Source organism: Vicugna pacos, chromosome 14 (genome assembly GCF_048564905.1).
Source record: "Vicugna pacos chromosome 14, VicPac4, whole genome shotgun sequence".
NCBI lineage: Eukaryota > Metazoa > Chordata > Mammalia > Artiodactyla > Camelidae > Vicugna > Vicugna pacos.
In genome coordinates, this window is record NC_133000.1 from 44,965,878 (window position 1) to 44,987,714 (window position 21,837).

At 37.3% G+C, this 21,837-nt stretch overlaps 1 protein-coding gene across 2 annotated transcripts in view; it reads left to right on the top strand.

Moving 5' to 3' along the window:
- BORA (BORA aurora kinase A activator) overlaps positions 1-20,848 on the top strand; it is a 21,365-nt gene extending 517 nt beyond the window's left edge. The window contains exons 1-12 of one of the 2 annotated variants that reach the window (XM_006210281.4): positions 108-235; positions 1,161-1,328; positions 3,200-3,306; positions 6,195-6,240; positions 8,874-8,955; positions 11,570-11,635; positions 12,180-12,236; positions 12,668-12,894; positions 13,522-13,654; positions 15,745-16,346; positions 18,989-19,120; positions 20,533-20,848. In XM_006210281.4, coding sequence (XP_006210343.1) covers positions 1,176-1,328; positions 3,200-3,306; positions 6,195-6,240; positions 8,874-8,955; positions 11,570-11,635; positions 12,180-12,236; positions 12,668-12,894; positions 13,522-13,654; positions 15,745-16,346; positions 18,989-19,120; positions 20,533-20,598 — 1,671 coding nt within the window. In that variant the 5' untranslated portion in view covers positions 108-235; positions 1,161-1,175 and the 3' untranslated portion in view covers positions 20,599-20,848. Of the gene's footprint in view, positions 1-107; positions 236-1,160; positions 1,329-3,199; positions 3,307-6,194; positions 6,241-8,873; positions 8,956-11,569; positions 11,636-12,179; positions 12,237-12,667; positions 12,895-13,521; positions 13,655-15,744; positions 16,347-18,988; positions 19,121-20,532 lie in introns of those variants that run through there. The other variant, XM_031684475.2, reaches the window with a different exon arrangement.
- The last annotated feature ends 989 nt before the right edge of the window (positions 20,849-21,837 follow it).

A 21,837-nucleotide genomic window follows, 5' to 3' on the forward strand; every position in this document is an offset into this window, starting at 1 on the left:
TGAAGCGAGGAGTTGCCATTCGAATTTACTACGCGGCCTCGACGCGATTGGCCGGTTCGCGGACAGCCGTGCGACGCGATTGGCCAGTCGCCCACAAGGCCCGTGCCCTGGTTGGCCTAAGACAGCGCGGAAGCGGGGAGTTAAAGAGTCTGAGCCTGTCGTGGGAGCTGGCCCGGCACCCTCTGGAGCGCCCTGGAGTCGATTTGGGGGGCTTCCTTTTTGTACACACCACTAGGTACGTTCTTTGTAGTTCCTGGCCTTTCCGCCTGTCTCGAATGGAGAGCTCACTTTTCCCAGCCCCGGACCGGCCTTGCCGGCTCGCCCCGGGAGAATGGGAGCAGCCGGGGAGGACGTGCGGAGGAGGGGGGCCGAGAAGGAGTGATCGAGTGGGCTTGGGGATGACACCGGCTTGAGTGTCCTGGTCTGCTCTTCGCCCGTGGAAGCCGCAGCACGTCAGCCTTCCAAGGAGTGGATTCTTTTTCTCTAGTTGTAGCCCGTTTTGACAGGAAATAATACAGTCTCGCCTTCTATCCTGGGTTGTCTTAGCCAAAGGAGGGTGTTTGAGAAGAGGCAACCCAAAGCATTTAACTTCCTAGCCCTCATCAGTCATACGTTTCTCACGGGGACTAATGTACGGGGAAGGCGCCCATACACAGGCTTCCTCGTCTCTTGCTTGCTTGCTGTAAATAATTGTTTAGTAACTGCTGTTTGTTAGGGGATTGCTGGGCTATCCAAATTATGTTCAAAGTGTTTCGAGACTGGAGATAATGAATGAAAAACTGTGGGTATGAATTCTTTAGTTGGGAAAAGTTTTATGCTCATTGTAACATTTAGCTGCCTCGAAGGCGGACCTGAACTCATTCATATTCGGTTGACTGCTGCTTAAAAGCCACTTAACTTCTCTGAGCTTGTTAATACTTCTGCAAAATCTTATCACCAGCACCTTACCCCTCTAGCTTTCAAGGTTATTTAGAGAATCACACTTCAGAAAATGTATGTGACGCTCTTGTGTAAACTATAAAAAACCTCAAGAGTGTTAGGTTTTCAGTTGATTCTTTTTGTGAAATGTATGTTTGTTGAATACATTTTAATTGTCAAAATGAATGTCTTTGGAACTTTGTACTTTTTAAAAATTATACATTCTTGTGATTTCTTTTTAGTTTTCTCTCTGTGCTATGGGAGATGTCAAAGAATCAAAAATGCAAATAACACCTGAAACTCCAGGAAGAATACCTGTTTTAAATCCTTTTGAAAGTCCTGGTGATTATTCTAATCTCCATGAACAGACTGTCTCTAGTCCTTCTGTTTTTAAATCGACAAAATTACCAGTAAGTTATTCTTGACTAGTGTTTACAAATAACTTTAAATGTAAATATCTTTCTTTACAGGAGAAGTGGGAAACTTACCATGGAATGTATATATCTGGAATGTGCTTTTTAATTATAATATTCATTATAATGTGGTGGTTGGGCTAAAAATAAGCTAGCCAGATTTTCTTTTTGTTTTATTCAGCAGGTAGTGTGTTAACTTCCTGCAGCCGTGGGTGCAGCTATGTACTATGGTTGATGATACATCATAATAGAGAAGAAGCTATGTCATCTATCTATTCTCGTATAATCAGCAAACATTATCTGAAGGCTGTGTGTCAGATACAGAGCTAAGCTATAGGGGTTACACCTTGAACAAGTCAGGGTTATAAAACACAAACTGTCAGAGAGCTTATACTCTAATCCAGGGGTCAGCAAACTTTTCCTGTCAAGGGCCAGATGGTTAAGTATTTTAGGCTTTGCAGCTCATCTGGTGGCTGTTGAAACTACTCACCTCTGAATGTATTAGAGAAACAGCCATCAGTATGTAGATAATAAATGTGGTTGTGTTTCAGGAAAGCTTTTTTTATGGACACTGAAATTTGAATTTCATGTAATTTTCACATGTTATGAAATACTGATACTCTTCTGGATTTTTGTCAACCATTCTTAGCTTGCAGATTGTTTGAAAAGAAGTCAGCCTCTACTGTAACTGGTTATTAGACACAACTAAACTAGCAACTTCAAGGGTATATGACACGTGCCATGACTAGTGGTTTAAACACAAGGCTGATATGGAGAGGAACGTGTTCTTTAGGAGATTAGAGGACTCTTCATCTGTTCAGCTTATTTTTCTGTTATTGGTTACAGTGAAGAAGTTCTTTTGAAGTCTGCTCTTTTAACTTAGTTAATTATCTAAATATTGCAAACTGGGTGGCTGTTGATGCTTGCTACACTTTACATCAGCTTGATGCTAGCTGAGCACTAGAGGAGTTTTTCTGTTACACAGTTTATATTGAGTCATTTATCTGACCTCATGATTTAATTTTTTTTCACCTCTAAATATGTTTGATTAAGATATCTGAAAGATGCATTGAATTTTTTCCCCTATCACATTTCTGCTTCCTCCTCTATTTGAGAATCTAGCACATTAGGAAAGTGGTACCCAAGTGCTTCCGAGCACAAATGTACCTGGATGTAGACTTCTCATCCAACGATGAGAAGCACAGAGCTGACCTCATGATTTTAAATTGAATAGTATTAAGTCTGAGTTATCTATTAGTCTTAATAAACATATGGAGTGACCTCAATCCTCAAAGCAAGGAGGCATGGCATCTTGGGCTTTTAAGCCTTATTTTGTCAAAAATATATTCTGAATTACAGAATAGAATTTGGATAAGTTTTTGATGTGTTGGATAGTTGAATACAGAAAAGCAGGACTGGTAATCACTCATAATCAGTTTAAGGATTGCCTTTTTTATGAGCTTTTGCGAGCACTTTAATTTCAACTCATTCTTAATGAAAGTAAATACCTTTGATAACTCCTAAGAGGTTTTTCGTTTTACTTAGGTGTGTTGCATCACTGATGAGTGTTAATTGTGGAATTTCTATACCTTTAATACTCTGTGATTTTTCTATTATGTAATTTTAAAAATCAACCAGAGGGAAAATTTGAATATTTTAAAGAGGTACAGTCAAGTCAGTTGATTTAGTGTGATTTGATTACCATTTGCCATTTGATTTAGTGGTAAAGTCAAATTTTACAATATGAGCTATAAGATATTTTTATATTATAACCATTCACATTATTTTTGAAGCTGACATTTGAAGTTAGCATTTTGATGAACTATTTTAGTATGTCTTTACTCATAAGATCACTTTCTTTTGTTAAGACTCCAGGGGAATTTAGGTGGTCTATTGATCAGCTAGCTGTAATAAATCCTGTTGAAATTGACCCAGAAGACATTCATCGTCAAGCTTTATACTTGAGTCGGTCTCGGTAAGTTTTCCTTTCTTTCACTTAAGTGTGATAACATGCTCTCAAGTGAAGAGATACAGGAATTTCCAAGGTTGAATATTTTCCCTTGTAAAGAAATCAGGGAGGAAAAATTATGATACAGATTTATCCTGTCCAAATGAAGAATAAGCTCAAAGAACTACGTTCAGAAAGATTCCTGGGCTAACAGTTCCGTATCTGGGTAGGAGTCCTTTTCTTTTAGAGATAACTTTCTCCCTCTGCTAGCAGCACCTAGTAGAAGGAAGGGCACTTTGAAATTTGTACCTTTGTACATGACTGTGACTTCTGCCATTGAATTTTGTTTTGTTTCCTTTTTTGGTGGTCTGAGATCAAGCGAAGTGCTGTTTCATTGCCATCTACATTTAGGGAAGCCTAAAATCCCCTTACCAAGTTAAGACACATTTAATAGAAGGGCATCCATTATCAAGACAGTTCTCCTAGACATCATCCAACCTTGACACTTGGGGATCTGAATTACATTATCTTGAATTCAGCCCAGTAACCAGAGCAGCTCTAACTGATTTGTTGCTGTGTCTTGTAGGTTTCCAAGTACTAGTGTTTCTTAGACTCATGCTGGTTACTGGTGCCTAATATACTGAGACTACTTCTCTAGGGGAACAGACATAGTTTTTAAGTTGCAGTAATCTATAATTACAAATTACAGGGAGCAGTATTCGTGAATAGCTTGAGGGACTCTTGTTGGTGTCAGTTTCATCATTTGATTTTTTTTTTAAATATTTGAAAAAAATCGGATACTGGTATGATCAGCTTTTAATTTTTGGCCCTTAGGTGCATGTGTTATGAATAATTCTTTTCCCTTTGACTTTTGGATCTAATTACACAAGATGTACCCATGTTGAGATGCTTTTGCGAGTATTTGGCTTTTCTACGCCTTCCTGTCTTGGCTTGGTAACTTGTTGACCATCCCCTCATGCTGACTCATTGCTCATCCCAAGTGCTGTGGATGGGCCTAGAATAGGGACAGAGCGTAAAAGGATTTTAACTTAAATCTAAATCGTACCTTTGAAAGAGAAGGCGAAAAGAACGTCTAAAAGCAAATGTGTCACAAAGGAGGCTGATTTTTTGTTTCACACAAACTGTATTTTTCATTTTGCCTCCTCTTCGCTCTGTTGAACTGTGAACAGTCAAGAGATACTGAGCCCTGAGAAACCCTGAAGTGGTCAGGAGATAATTCCTGCCCTGTAACATCAACCAAGTTGTGCCACAGCATTTCTCTACTTACTAGTAAATGATGTACTGTCTGAGCAGGTTTATGAAGAGAATTTTGTTGTATTTCGGTAGATAGACTTGTAACATATGAGAGGGGGAAGACTCTAATTTTAATGTAGCTTACTAATATAATTCAATGAATGGTTATGGCTTCTACCAAGAATAGTGAATATACTCTAAAAACATGTTGATTTGTTCTTAGAAGCAAAGACTTCCAGTGTCTCTTCCTGTCTAATCCAACTTCTCTGTCTCAGTGCTTCTCACCTTTTTACCTTTTCTTTTTTTTCATACTGTGCCACACACGAGAAATGGTAACTGTAAGGTATACTGTGTAAACAAATGAGTCTGAGTCTCTCCATATACAGGAGGTGATCAATCCTGAAACACCCCCTCACCACCATCACCTCCTTGCCCGCCAAGGGTCCATTCAGGGGGCACCTGTAATACTGCAACGTCTTTGCATCATGCTGGTGTTCTGTGATATACTGGTCAGGACACTCTGCCCTATGTGACTTCTGGGAACCTTCTATGATCTGACCCTACAATATTTGGCCACACCGATTTTCACTGCTTCTGGTGATCACCTGAGTATTTCAGGGTGTTAGTCCTCTGGTGAAGCAGTGAAAGGTTTGTGAATGAGGTGTTGGCTAGATCAGCGCTTACTGATGCTGTGTGCTGTTATTACTGTCACTGTGACCTGGTTCTGTCCATGATACGGTGAAGAGAACGGAGTTATTATTCTCAAGATGGCTGTTCAAGCAGAGACCTGGGCATCAGCATTGTGGTCTGTTTTCTCACAGTTCCCCTTTTTGAGACATCCACTTGATTTTAACCTCTGAAACATGTCCATTATTAGAAGCTTTGTTAAGCTGCAAATTGTATGTGAAAAATTTTTCCAAGAAAATAATGTCTTACCAGCTTATTGATTTAAGCAAATATTCCTTCTAGGAACAGATTAAAGAAGTGGTTCTACGAGGCTCACTGCTGAGTCTTGGCAAGTATATGCCTTGTGCTTGAGACCCGACATTTTGTATTAAATCTTAAAGTTGATAAATTTGTGGTGCTGAAATCATCTGTTTTATCAAAGTGGAAAAAAAAAGAATTTGGACAAAATTTTATATTTCATATTTCAAATTTTATACTGATATTTCATAATGAATCATTTTGCCTCTTTATTTGGAACTATAAAGATGACAGTTTCTTTTATCAAAGTAAGAGTTGATTCTAAAATTACAAGTCTGATAAACTTGCTACCATTGAAGAAAAAGAATTAGGACAATTTTTAGATTTCTGTGGAGTAAAATACTTCTTAATTTGGTGATGATTAAAGGGCAAATTTTATTCAAATTAGCTTTATGTTATTAATAGTAATTTTAAAGTTGTATCAACATAAGCCTTTTAAAAGGAAATACTATTCCATTCAAACTGTGAATGGAGACGGGGGAGGTAAGCTTAACAGTACAAGGCTGAATTTCTAAATACTGTCATTTTCACAGTGTGCAAGATTCCAGTTTTTCTTTTAAAATGAACTTAACATTTGCCAGTTCTCCACAGGAAAAAATGATTGAAAGGTTATGATTTTAAATGTTCAATCTGCTGAAGTAATGGCCTGGTTATTTTTCTCCTTTATCTCCGTATAGAATAGATAAAGATGTGGAAGACAAAAGACAAAAAGCCATTGAAGAGGTAACTTAAAACTGTTACTGATCGTGAAGCCAGTTAAGCATCGATTCTGCACATCCATCACCTCTAAAAGAGGAAGACTTCCTTCACATCGTCTTCTGTGCCCCTCCCTACCGGCCACCCGTGCCCAGTCCCCATCCCCAGGACCCCTCAGTGCTCGCGTCAGACCAGTGTGTTTCAGCTGTTCCAGCACCTCTGTCATCCTCACATGCTCTCGTACTGATCGGTATTTCTTTTCTCCCTCCTACTGAATTCTTCTGGCCAGTGTTTGCTTCATGCATCTCTTCATTCTCACAACCTAGCACGATGTGTCTTCCTCGTGCCTTGGATTAGCACAAACTGTTGTTTCAAGTTGGAGTTTATGTAGAGGAAGGTGAATATTTTCAAGCCTTGAAAATCTAGACTGGCATCAGTAATGGTTTTATCTTCTGTGATCATTAATTCTTTGAATTTTTAAGATATAGACTGTATTTCATCACATAAAACATACTGCTCAATAGAAAAAGTATTTTATATTACAGATGTAAAACTTTTTTTAATAAAACTAACAAACTCAGTTTTTCACTTTACATTTTCTGTGTTTGCTGAACTCCTCCTCTTTGAGTGTAAGGGTTCTCTATCTAGTTATTTCCTCAAAGTCTTCAAGGCACGGCAGCATTTTTTATTTTTTCCTTTTTCCCTCACCAGCCCCCTCCGCCCACCTCTATTCCTTGGCTATGCTTGCTTCTTCTGTGCCCCAGGAGACTTCAGCTGAGGCATGTTCAGAGATCAGTGATACGCGGGTTCCCATATTTCAGATGGAGCCTGTTTTTTAGGTTTCATGTGCTTTACTCCTGCCAAACATTATCTACTTCTTAATCTATCTAATAGCTTCAAGATTTCGTTCTATTCTGGTCACTTGATTCCTCCCCAGTTGAATATTCTCAGACTCTCTCCCATTTCCCAACATTTGAGGAAATACGCTTTCTCTTTTGAATCCTCAGCTTCATTTTAAAGGGGAATTCAGGAGAAAACTTAAGAAAATGAATTCAGAATGAAGATTAGGGCTAATATATCAGAAGTTAATGTGTCAGCAACAAATTAAATTCATACGTATATATGTGTATGTATATGTATATATATGAAATACAATGAATACATGCACATAAATAAAAGATTCAAATTGCAAAGAAAGAATTTAAATTCAAAATGAAGAGCCTTTTGTTCTCCTGTCTCACACTTTAAGAGTAACTGCTATAACATTTCTTGAGTATACTTTCAGATTCGTTCTACATATGTAATAGCACGTGTCCTTTAAATATTTCCACAGATAGAATCATCATTCCTGTAACTGTTTTGTGCCTGCCTTTTTATGCTTTTTTGATTATCAGCACATACCGATTTTTAATAATAGCATAATATTTCATTGTAGGAAAGTCCTATAAGCTGATCCAGCCGCTATTGACAGATATGCAGGTTGTGCTCAGCGTTTTTCTATCCCTGCAGTAAACACGCTTGTGAAGTTGCTAAGTCAGAGGCTTTGTATTTTCTGTTTTGGTAGATTTTGCCCTCCCAAAAGGTTGTACCAGTTTATTTCCTGGCCACCTTAATGATACTGCCTGTTTTCTCAAATCTGCAGTACTGGCTACTATCAAGCTTCTTAATTTGTGCTGCTCTTATTACTTTAAAATTTTCGTCTTGTTGGATTCGTATTTCTTTCATTTTGAGTGAACCTATGCATTGCTTCATGAGTTTATGGGTCTTTGCTTTTTTTTTCTGGGAATTACCTATACCATAATCTCTGCCTCCCCTCTTTTTTTTTTTTCCAACATCTTTTCTTCGTGTATTCATAGGTAGTGTAGACAAAGAAGTTAGTGCTTCTTGTCATGGATATAGCAAAATACAAAGAAAATGTTTTGAGTTACCCCCAAAATGTAGAGAGGGGAGGGGAAATGCTATATTACTGTATTAGGCTTAATTAATTTTGTATCTGGAATGAAAGAGGAAAGACATTTATCCAAATGCTCCATTTGAGTATCCTGGCCAGTGGTGTGCTGGTAAATGTCTAATAACTGGCCTTCTGACTGTGGGAAGAGTATGTGCTTTAGTGATTGCTGCTATCCATAGTGTAAATACTCCAACCGTGGCCAGTTTCAAGTTGTGATGTGATGTTACTTAATGGGAAAAGAAATGTAGTGGTACAGCCTTGTATGTAGGCATTCTACCAGGTACAAAACACATAATTAACCTCAAAAACATAGGTAACAGTAAATATAAAATAATTAGCAAGTGATGATTTTTGAGTATTTATTCCCTTTGTTTTTAATATAATTTATGTAAGTTTACATAATTCTAATTTTAATATTGGCTTTGTTTAACAACTGATACGCAGAATTCCTGAAAATTTAATAATTAGGTCTTGAGAGTCAGTGCGGGTCAACTCAAGTACACCATTCATCATATACAGTTATCTCATATATAGCTACTCATATAGAGCTATCTCCATGTATTCCATCCATCTTCATCCTCTCTTTGGCCAGCCTCTCCCTCCCCCACAAAAAAAATTGAGGGAGAAATTAAAAATATTTTCTAACACAGCTACTTTTTCCTATTTAGGGGGTAGTTTATGCCTAACTGTGTGACTTTAATTTTCCTAGTTTTTCACTAAGGATGTCATCGTACCCTCTCCTTGGACTGATCACGAAGGGAAGCAGCTTTCAGAGTATCATTCCAGTAAATGTGAGTGTACGAAAAATCATATGAATAAAAATCATAAAAATAAAATGCAGTGAGTGCCAAGCAACATATAGCCAAGTGCCAGTGTACCTGCTTTTGTAGGAAGCTTGCTGTAAATTAAATTTCTGGATTCCAGAGGGTTTTACTATTTAACAGGATTCAGAACTTAACTTAAATGTGCTAAATTCTTTTTTCTGGTCATTCTATTCTGAGTTTAACTTTTTCTTCATAACTATTGTGAATATTAGTTATAATGCTGGTTATGGAGGATCCATAGATACAGAAATAGTTGGTATTGAATATAGAGCTGAGCTGGTCATGATGTTTGCAGTGATTGTGAAGGTTAATTTTCTTAATGAAATCCTTAAATTGCTTTCTGCTAATTTGCTGGTTTCTTCTAATGGTAGAGGAAGGGTGAACATTTATGTGAGCTCTGGGACAGTGTAATACAGCTGATGATTTGCAAAATTAGTGAGGAAATTGAAGGGCAAACCAGTAACCTTTCAATTATTTTTCTTCCTCCAGGAATTTTGAATTTGCTCTCACTATCCTTTGGGTTGTGAGTAGTACTCAAATATTAATTGTATATATGTACCTGTCATTTCAGTGGAATTGCCCCCTTCTCTATGTAGCATACATTAATTATGCTTTCAGCATAAGAGGAATATTTGTTGCGTTCTTTATCAAAAGCACAACAATACAGGAAAAAAAAAAGGAGTTGAGCACTTTCCATGTGTCCAGACAGTGCTAAGTGCTTTCACTGTTCCTTACAACAGCTCAGATGAGGTAGGTGCTATCATTGGTCTCATTTTATAAGTAAGAAAACCTAGTTTTAGAAAGAGTGGAGCACTTTCCTGGGTTACAGAGATGATAAGTTGGTAGAACCTGGATTTACAACGAGGCTTATTCAGATGCTGTACTCTGAGCCACTACAAACTAAAGGTGGCATGCAGTCGTGGGTGGAGATCTGGCTTGTAGACCATCTGCTGTTATAAACCAGAGGGGTGACCTTGATCAACTTCTTCAATCTCTTTAGGACTCAGTCTTTTTATTTGTAAAACAAAGTGGTTAAACTAGATGGTTGTGTATTAACATCCCTCCCAGCTCTAAAATTCTATATCCAAGGTGACATTTCCATAGATACCAGACTTTCCCTCCAAATTCTTAAATGTTGGATCTTTGAACAGATGAGTCAATCTTATGTGATCTTTTTCATAACATCATTTTATACTTGAGGTATCCCATTTTAGTCAAAGTGATGCAGATCTGGAAGATGCTAAAAATACTACATCCAACCTCTTTGACACGCTCATCAAACCCATGATGCCAGAGTGCAGTGGTTAATAGGTGGGGAGGTGGCTGTTCCAGAGCCTTTCTGTCCAGTATGGTGTCGGTTCTCCATGGATCTCGCATTTCTACACATCTCAGGAGGAATGGCACAGCCAGGTTTTGTTCTGGATAGCTTTTTGGTGTAATCAGATCCATCCATTTTTCCTCATTTGATTATGGTCTTAAAGTTACAAGTTAACACTTGCAATAGAGTTGAAAAGTGATGTGCTAGTGCTCCTGTCTGATCTGAGGAGGAAGGCATGCTGGTAGAAGACACAGTTTGAGCTGAGACTTGAGTTAGCCAGACTCGGGGAATGGGGGAGAAAAATCAGAGAGGAAAGAGTATTAGAAATACCTAGAAGTGAGAGAGGAAACTTGTTTGTTTTTTAAGGTATTCAAATAATGTTTGGTTGGAGAACAGTTGTGCTAGAGACAGAGACAAATGGGAATGGATTTGTTTATGTCATTAAGGTGTTTGGACTCCAGCCTGAAGTCCAAGGACATTACAGGATTTTTGCAACAGGGTGACTTAATTACATTTGCCTTTTTTATTTTATTTTAACTTAATTTTGTTTTCTTTTATTTTACTTACTTTTAATTTTATTTATTTTATTCTTTTATTTTATTTTAATTATTTTATTTTTTATTTTATTTTATTTTATTTCATTTTAATCCATTCTGATAGTGTGTATTTTAATAGGAGACTTTAACCCATTTACTGCCCTCCACCCCCACTCACTCATCCATTTATTTATTATCTGATGATTTTTCAAGTTAAGAAGCTTAACATGTAGTTGTTAACTTTGGATTTTTTACAAAATTATTTGCATCCGTATTTTTGACCCGTCTTGGGAAAAAAAAAAAAAAACCTGAGCACGGTTTTATTGATCAAATTTCAGTTTCAGTCAGAATGGCTTGGCATTTCAGTTCAGACAATTGAAACCCATTTTGGAAAAGCATCAGGCGACAGAGGACATAGAAGTTGGCTAACATGCATCCTCAACCTTTAAAGGTTGACATCACAGAGAGCAGCCCTGCTTTCCTTGATGTACCCTGACTCGCTCCGGTAATCCTTAAATTTTATCCGTGTGCTCCCTCAAAGCTGAAAATAAATAAGTAAATAAACTTAACAGAAACATGCCAAATTACATACTCACATGGGAAGACACTTATTTTTTCAATGTGAAATAAAAGTTTCCCCATTTCTTTTTTTAAGCTCTGGAAAAAGTAACCCAAAAATAAATGAAGAATATAAAAATGTAAGGTTTTCACTTAAAATATTTTACAGGTATTAGCATAAATAATGACTCGCCAACTGAAAGAAAACTGACCATCCATTCTGAGAAGAGCAACGGTAAGCGTGGATATAATCGGAAAAGAAGTCTGTTTTGTATTAAGCGACATTTGATTTTAAATTCAGTTAATGGGATAACACTTCACTCTGGAGTTGAAATTGCTTTCTTTTTATGAACAAGCTTTAGGAGAGCTGACCTTTAGAAACAGCAGATATATCCAGCCATGTTTTAAAAATGGTGATAGTGTGTTTTGTGGATCAAAGGATGTGAATCGAATTTTGGTTTTGGAAGGCATTCTTTGGAAAATGTGTTAATATTGGAAAATTGATCCCCAAATATAGGCTTGCTTCTTCTTCATTCATGTTTCAGCAGCACAACCAAGAGTTAACTTTTACCTTTAACAGGTTTACATGAGTGCTGGAAAGTGTGGGAAACCGTCTATAGGAAGGTGGCATGTTATATAGTGGAATGCGTAAATGAAATAATTCAGTTTGGCTGGAACATCACGGGGAGGTGGTTGATTGGGAAGCACATGCTAAATTGCATGTAACAGGCTTGCATTGATTTATCCATGTTTGTATTTATTTATCTACCTGCTTCCAGCTGCTTGCCAGACATTGCTGTCTCTTCCTGTGGATTTTAATTTAGAAAAGGTATTAGGTAGGTATTCTATTTGTTTAAGCCTTTAATAACTTAAATAAAAGGTTTCGTTTTAATGGCTTTTTGTAAATGGGAATCTGTGGCAATGCCTCTTTCCCCAAGAGATGGGGAAACCATCCTGAAATTTCTCTCTTTTTTTTTTAAATATGGCTGAATTTGCCATCATTTTATCATAATGAACTTAGGTATAGACATAAACTATTAGGGACACATCTTATTGGTCCTACCTATACTAATAATGAAGCACTCAAACAAGAAGGAATCATTTCAGACATCAGACATCACATAGGCAGTTAAACTTTGCCCTCTTTTTTGAAAAAGAATTTCAAACATCTAATATGTACTGCTTTTTTACAAAATCAGATAGCTGAAATATAACTGCTTTTCAGAATGACTGGCTCTGCCTTTTATCCTGTTAACAATAAATATAGGTGACTATTTTAGAGCCGATGAATTTGCAGATCAGTCTCCTGGGAACCTCAGTTCTTCATCCCTCAGGAGAAAGCTGTTTTTAGATGGCAACGGAAGTATCTCCGACTCCTTACCTCCAGCTTCTCCCAGAAGTCCTTGTCATGGTGCTCAAGCATCACTTGAGGTTTTTTATTCGATAGACTTATCTCCTGTGCAGTGTCGAAGCCCTGTGCAGACACCAAGTTCGGTAAGAAGTATACTGACGGTGGCTGGTTGGTTTGCTCTGGGGGTTTTGGACCTAGGTGTTCCTGTTGCACTCAAGGTGCATGATTGTCTTGTGGGCTTTATATTTCATGCAGATTAGGCTGGCTCACATTTTTGTCGTTAGGCACTGGAATGTTTTTGGTCAGACTCTCCACAATATTGTATTTAGAGGTAAATGAGGCGACCAGATTAATCATGAGTCTCAAGGAATGTCTATGTAAGTTACTTACTGAATTACAAAAGATTTTCAGTATAACATAACTAAATTTGTATTGATGGAGTAACTTAATTTATAATTTTTCATAAACAGCTACTTAGCATGAAAAATAATGGTTTGTGCCAACACAGTGCATTTATATTTTATCTTGTCTAATATATTCTATGTCAGAATTTTTGGAAGTCTTCTTAACTACCCTTGTTACAAGATGTCTTGCCTTTTGGTGTCTTGCTTTGTCCCACAAAGCAAAGGCAGCATCTTGTTTTTCGGCGAATGATTGAAGTTATACAACCTAGTTTATAAATGTGTTTTGAAAATAAAGATAAATAGCATGTGGTATAACAGAGTTGAGGAAGAGAACCATATGATTTTATTTATTTAATTTTGTCATAGGGGCAGTTTTCGTCTAGCCCTATTCAAGGAAGTGCAAAAAAATACAGTTTGGGGAGTATAACCAGTCCTTCACCTATTTCTTCACCCACTTTCTCACCAGTTGCATTTCAGATAGGAAAGACACCACTCTCAGGTATGTTTCATAATTAAATACATAATTTAAAGAGTTAAATTGTCAGTATTTGTTATGACAGAGGCTCTTCTTTAGCTGCTTCTAACTCTAGAGATCTAAATGACCCCTGAACTTTCCAAAATTGAGAAACTTGGATTTGTTTACCAGAAGAACAATTTTCTTTCAAAGACTGCAGTTCTCAAGAGTTCTCCTGTAGTGTCAGATACAGGGAATTTGACCAGCAGCATTGATATCAAGCATGCTTACAAACAGAATCAAGAAAGATGGCAGTTGTAGAGATAAGCTGGCTGTGGTAGACCTTCCCACTAGACCTTCCCACGATAGATTCAGACTTTGGTGATTGGATATTCATATTTTCTAAAGATACATTTGTTGATTAAGGTTTTTAGGAAAATATTGTATGCTGAAATTTATGTATTTCTCTTTGTAATGTCAGTTTTTCTTTGAAAAGAATTAAAGCACTTTTTGAAAATTATTCCCCATTTAAAGAACCTACTCATAGTAAACACAATTGGAAAACTGAAAACGATTTTTGATAGTCTTCCCTTTATATATGTGCATGTGTTTATATGTATGTATATATCTCCACACATATGTGAACACACACATGTACACACATAGTTCTATATCGTGCTTTTTTCACAGAGTATTTTATTATGAGTATTTTCATAGGTCATTCAAGTCCTTTATGGTCTGAAATCATGATTTTTGAGTCACTGTACAATATTGCATTTTATGATTGTATCTTTTGTTTTCAATCATTAATAAACATTTAAATTATTTCTAAATTTTCCTTGTATATACATTGTATTGCATATATTTTTTCCTTAGGTTAAGTTTTTAGAAGTGGAACTATTTGATAAAAAAGAGATGAATGTTTTTAAGGATCTTGAGGAATTTTGTCAAATTTTCTTCATAAGAGGTTGTACCAGTTGAAATTTTCATTAATAGTGTGTGAGAAAGTCAGTTTTCCCCCATCTAGCAGTCCTGGTCTTCCCACTCTGTTTGCTGTTTATTAATTTGGCACATCACAAAAAGGTCTCTTACTGCTTGAATTTTTGTGTCTTTGATTCTTACGATGGTGAATTCTTCGAATGTTTATTGGTCATGTTTGGGAGAGTTATTATTAGTTCAGACTTCATTGTTTTTGTTAAACAAATGGTCTCATTGCTTTCGCTTCCATGCTTTTTATTATTTATGTGGCTGGACACTTCATATATTCATTTGCCATTGGGAGGATTGTTTACTTGCTTTTGCCCATTTTTTTAAATGTTTGTTTATATTAAACTAAGGAAATTATAAAAACTATTAAGGTTTAAGGCATTTTGGTCGTTTTGATTATCATCATTAAGCTCTTTATTATTGCAAGTATTATTTTACAGTTTTTTGTTTGCCGTTTAGTGTTGCTGATAGTATTTTATGTAAACACAAATAGATGATTATGTATTTCATTTACCAGGTACAGCTGTTAATTTGCAGCTGTCAGCTCATTTGTTCTCCACCTTGTATGTGAACAGTGCTGTAGTAGTAATATGCTTGTGAGGAAATAATTCTCAGGGAATAAAATGCTTTGTTTAATTAAAAAAGAGAAAGTGCTAGGAGGGTAGGGTACAGCTCAATGGTAGCCCGCCTGCTTGCATGCACGAAGTCCTGGGTTCAATCCCCAGTACCTCCATTTAAATAAATACATAAATAACATACATACATACACAAACCTAATTACCTCCCCCCTCAAAAAAAAAAAGGAGAGGGACGTGCCAGAGGAATTACATTTGTAGATCTTCACCCTACTTGAACATACACATTTGTTTGTGCTGTTATTTTTCTTTTTTTTAATGGCGGTCCTGTCCTGGGGATTGAACCTAGGACCTCGTGCGTTCAAAGCATGTGCTCTACCACTGAGCTGTACCTTGCGCCTCTAACTCTGCCGCCCTTTGTGCTATTATTTTTGACACCAGGATTTCACTTCAGTAAGCAACACAATTGTTAATAGAAGTCCAGTTATTCTGGATGAAACATGACCGTTTAGTACTGGCTTTCCCATTTACATGTTTTTATGATGTGATTTTTTTCCCCTCCCCATCTTTTAGAACAGAGGAAGTTTACTTCCCATTCTCCCGATGCTTCGTCTGGAACACATGCTAACGGAATTGCCAATCCGTGTATCCGAAGTCCTTACATCGATGGCTGCTCACCAATTAAAAACTGGTCTCCGATGAGACTCGAGGTGTGCGGAGGGGGCGCTCAGTACCGGACCTCCCTGATCCGGATCCCTTTTACTCTGGAGGCTCCAAAAGGAGATGAAGACGACGGGGCGGACGTTCCTTCCGCTGACGCGCCCCCTCTGAGCGCGGGAGGCCACCTGCCGCAGCTGGATGGCGCCGCCTCCCCGCGCGGCCCGCGCCTGGTGGTGACTGCCCTGTCCATCACCCATAGCCAGCCCGGCGCTGCCGAGAGGGAGCTGGCGCTGCTGCAGGAGGGGGACAGCGGGAAGGAGAATGTCACGGTAGATATGGTGGATCCCGTAGAGATAGCAGAGGAGACCGCTTGGATTAAGGAGCCGGGTGATAATGGGAGCCCGGCCATGACCGAGTTTGTGAGTGGGATCGCCTTCAGTATTGAGAACTCCCACATGTGCATGTCACCTCTTGCAGAAAGCAGCGTCATCCCCTGTGAAAGCAGTAACATTCAGGTAAGGTATTTGAATAATCTGCAGTCCTTCACTTGCTCCCTTGGTGTTCTTTATCCTGTCTTTTCTAGGATTACAGTAAGAAAGAAAATGGGTTACATGAGAGACCTGTAGGATTATATAATATTTTTTTCAATCAGTACTGGGTGATATCAAGAGGGTTCATTTCTTTTCATTTGGACCAGTGATACATATATAATAGTCACATTAACTGATACTTATTTGGGGTTGAAAGACATGAGACCAGAAAAAAATCAAGCTTTTATTCTGTTTCTACAAACTGTTAGAGTCAGGCAACCTCTCAGGGTTCACTTCTGTTTCATGTGGAGCTGGTTCCAGAGGAATTCAGTTTCCTGTATAGTATTTGTATGCTAAAAATATAGTAGTTTTGGCTTTTCCTCTGTATGATTTAGGGAGAAAAAACAGAGTTTAGAACACATATATATATGTATATGTATATACATATATTTGTACTTTTTGTTTAAAAAAATATGATTTTTTAAAATAAACCCACTATTTTTCAGGTAATCATACACCTTCAATTTGGCAATATCTGGCAATAAGAAAGCATGATTCATTTGACAGATACACTTCATAGCCAGCACTTACTTTCAGAAAGACATTTGTTCCATTAATTGCCATATCCTTTGAGTTGAGGATTTTGAAAGAACTTTCAAATAGAAAGTCAGTTTTGCCTGCCATTTCATAGTAACAATATCTAACACATAGCTCTTATAATATGCCAAATACTTTATATGTGTTAATTTGTTTAATCTTCACAACAATCCTCTGAAATAGATGTACTCATCCCCATTTTACATATGAGGAAACTGAGGGTCAGAGAGGTTCAATATATTGCCTATACAGCTGGTAAGTGGTGGAGCCAAGGCTCAAATCCCGGCGGTCTGGCTTTAGAGTCCATGTTCTTTTCCAAGTTTATACTGACCAGTAGTAATAGTTAATAGTTAATACACAGAGTCCCAGTGTACCAGACACTCTTCTAACCACTTTATATATATCATTTCATTTAATTCTCACAACAACTCAGTAATGCTTTAGTGCTGTCCATTTTGACATGCTGATGTTTAAATTTCATGGAGGGATTTTAAATGCTCCAAAATTGAATATAATCTTTTGGCTCATATTTTATGCCTGTATTATCTAGCCTGACTTTGAGGATCGTTGCTTAAAAAAATAGACTAGAGTCACTTGTACATATTTCAGCTTCTAAATTTGGTTCCTAAATGAAGAAGCACATACAGTCAAACTGAGCCTTAAATGTATTGTCAACTTCCTTTTGTCTCTCCTTTTTTCTCACTACCTCTTTTTTTCACAGCATTTATACAAGTGTTATAAAATACTTTCATTGAATTACATAGTAAGCATCCAATCCAGCTACCCATTGGAAGCCCGTATCACTGTTAAATTATCATCTACTCTATGCCCGAGTACCTGCAGGGGTATTCCAGTCCATTTTAGAGGACTTTTCTTACAAGCCTCTTGCTTAACGAATTAAAATATGGTCCTGTCTGTGGCATCTACCAGTCAGTTCCAGTTTTACCCTTTGGGCCATAGCATAATAATCTGTACTGTTTGCAGAGCATTTTGTAGTTTAAAAATGTTTTCATATGTTTTTATTTTCCTACCACAGAGGTAGCTTCGAACATTCGAATGCAGCCACATTTTCCCAGGGCCTTTTGACTTGCTCTGTTGTGACGGGTTGGTCGCCAAGCATTGTACACAGTTATATTTACTCCCTACATCACAAGGGTTTTGTTCAAGTGGGACATGACTCCCAGTAGCGAACAAATATGCATCCATCCCTGAGAACTGGAACCTTTTTTTTTTTAGACAGATGATAGAATGCACTTTGTAGGCTATCCTAATGTTTGTGATGGGGGCAAAAGTAGTCTTCCCTTCGCTGATCGTAATTTGCATGAAAGGGCGTAAGTGGAGGTGCTTCCCTTGTGGGTTGTTTGGTGCTGAGCACTGTGCAGGGAAGTGCAGTGTGTGCAGTACCATTATTTATTGTGCTATTATGAAGGGGAGATTTTTTATTTCAACAGCAGGTGTGAGTATAATGTAAGCCACCTTTAAAAAAATGAATATTCTTAAAGGTAGCATGCCTTTTAGGTAAATTGTATTTACAGACAGGCTTGGTAGATGAGTTGGAAGATGAAGTTGATTGTAATCTTCATTTCATCTACTGGGTGTGTGATCACAGAGTCACAGGGAAAGGAAGCATGTTCTTAGTGGCTTGTTCACTGATTTTTAAAGAAAATTACAAGATATATTTTATCAGAAGGAATTGTAGTGACTACTTTGAAGAACAACCAGTTCTATGTAGAATACATTTTATGTTTATATGTTTTAAAATTCATTAAATATGGTAAGTATTAAATATTACATTGTGTTGTTCAGGTGTGAATGACAATATATGGTGATTCACTTAAATGTTTAAAATATTGTCTTTATATACAATTATTTAAACTATATCTTACATAAATATATAAAAAGCATGTATTTTGTTTAAATATTTTTAAGTAAGTTTATTTAAACATAAAAGTTCATCGGAATAAACTTTGTGGGTAAGTGAATCACAGTTGGCAGTGTTATCCTTGGTGGTTTTCCCTCATCCCCGCCAGATGGACAGTGGCTATAATACACAGAATTGTGGAAGCAATATCATGGATACAGTTGGAGCGGAAAGTTATGACAAAGAAAATGACGCACAGACCTTGGAAGTCGAGACTAAATCGCAAGTTTTTAATACAAAGGTATGGAAAACACAGAGAAAGCTTGGTATGGTGGTAGTGCATAAGTATTTACTAAATGTGACTGTTTTCGGCCAATTTTTTTTCCCTCCATTTTGCTTAAAATTTTGTTATCATCTGTTTATGTCTCAGCCTGTCTTCAGTTCATTTAACAGCAGGAGAAAGTGGTTTTTAAATCAAAACACTTTATTTTCCTAATCTCCTGCCCTGAGGGAGGAGTGTAAGAGATGAAGAGGAAGGAGAGCTAGCCCCACTTTGGAAACAGGGCTTGAGAGCAGATCCGTTCCTTTACAGTCGAGGGTAACAGGGGAGGGCGCCAGGAGGAGGGGGGCGGACGTTTTTGCCTCTAATATTGTCTGAAAGCTAAACATAAAAAAGAATTTTGATTATTAGAGAGGGAAATAGTATAATTGAGAGATTACCCATCAGTTAAGAACACCCAAAGGCCTTATTTATTAAAATCAAAGCCTTCAGAGGTAGCACATATGTGTCTTCTATACTAAATATTTATCTCATATAGTCTTGCATATTTCTTTTTTAAAAAATAAAAAAATTTTTTCCTTTATTCTTTTTTTTTCCAAACCCTTGTGTCGAGGACATATCTTATATACAAAAGTGTACTGTTGATGAGGACATCACTGAATTTTCTGGATAGGATGGTTCTAACCATACACAGTTGGCCCTTCGTATATCCATAGGTGCTACATCCATGGATTCAACCAACCTCAGATCATAAACATTCAGGGGGGAAAAATCATCCAGAAAGTTCCAAAAAGCAAAACTTGGGTTTGCCATGTGCCAGGAACTATTTACATAGCATTTATGTTGTATTTGCCACTATTTACGTAGTATTTATATTGTATTAGGTGTTATTACTTAAGGAGTCTAGAGATGATTTAAAATGTGCAGGAAGTTGTGCATATGCAAATACTATGCCATTTCATACAAGCATCCACACGTGGATTTTGTTATCCATGGGAGGTCCTGGACCCAATCCCCCTTGGATACTGAGAGACAACTGTATTTGTATTTGAAGAAACCCATCATAATTTATGGCACTTATCAGGAGAATCTTTTATTTTTTTATGCCAATTTATAAATAAACAAGTGTGCAGCTGAATACAACTGTCCAAATGAATATTCAGATTTACTATTGAGGCCACTTTCTTTTCCCTTTGCTCCATTTTGTCAGGAGGCGGGACGGTAGTTGTTCATGTAAAAAGTCAGCAAGCATTGAGATACAGGAAGTACTCTTTTTGATACAGAACATTAATTTGTAATGAAATGTACCTACATTGTCCCTTTAGAGCGCATAGGGAAATTTGCATTCATGTTTTAAAAACAGCTCAGGTAATTGTTGCATCCTTGAATGGTCCTATTTAAACTGAAAACAAGGAATTTCCTTTCTTTCACAGCAAGACCACCCAACACAGAGGTACTGGATGAAAACAGCAAATCCTCCTCAGTGCAGCAGTCCGTAGAATACCTCTCTCCGAGCCAGCGCCGTCCCTGGACAGCTCCTCACATATTTTATTACACACGGGATCGATAATGTGATTGTGATTGTAAAAACTGCTTCAACTTACATGCTGAGCTTTTTTTCATTCCCTCCTTAATGTGAAAAATCAAGGGCTTAATTTAGTGACACAGGAACAACAGAAAAGGTCCTAGAACTTTCAGCAAGTTACTGAAGACCAAATTCATTTTTTAATAAAATATTTTTGTACTGACCTTGAGTGATGTGTTTAATAAAAAACCTGAGAGTGATGACTTTGCTCCTGTCCTACAGGGTCAATGAGCTGCTTACTAGCAAAAGTTCTTGGATAGTGTACAACTGTGAAGGTGCTATGTTTATTTTACATAAAAACGTGAATATACAGATGAATTCATTTATAACCTTTGTGAAAGAAAGAAATGATTTTGGAAGAAAAAAAAACAGAGGTAGAAAGGAGGTTAAGCAGGTTTCCAGCAATTTTTATTCTCAAAACTGTTCATTTCTGTGTAGAAATCCTTAGTTCTAATAATTGGTCTGAAAAATATAAATACTAGAAAGCTAGTACTAACAGCATCTTTCTCTCATGTATTATTAGTCGGGTAAATGAGGGATGCCCAGAATGTGTCTCCATCCCAGGGTAGCAACATCCTTTCCAGGTCAAGTTTGGTCCAGCAGAGGAGTTAAGAACACAGGAAAACCAGAAGAAACAAGTTTCTGTAGGGCTTTAGGCTTATGAAGCTATGGTTGGGCAGACACGTGACTAATTTTTTTTTTATTACTTAAAAATAAACTAAAATACTTACATTAACATTGGGATTAGAATGGGTATATGATTTTGATGGGAACTGTTTTTTTTACTTTGGAGAATGTATACTAGTATTTTACAAATCACCTTTTAAAACTGTCATTCAAAAGGGAACACTAATTCATATGTAGCCCTAGGAAATAAATAAGGACATAATATCATCATGTCACCTCCTTCCTTCCTTTCATGCACCTTGTAAACTTATTGCCAACCTGCGAAACTCCTCTTGCTGTGTTTCTGGCTTATACTCCCCCCCCAGTACACCAACCATTAAAGCCATGAGCCACGAGGTCCATTGCTAAAGACGGTGCATTAGGAAATGGAGTCCTTAATCATGGCTTTAGAATCAATATAAACCTAAAAAACAATTGCCATTTGTAAGAGGACTTTTTGATCCTTGGGGTAGGGGATTCCCTGGCT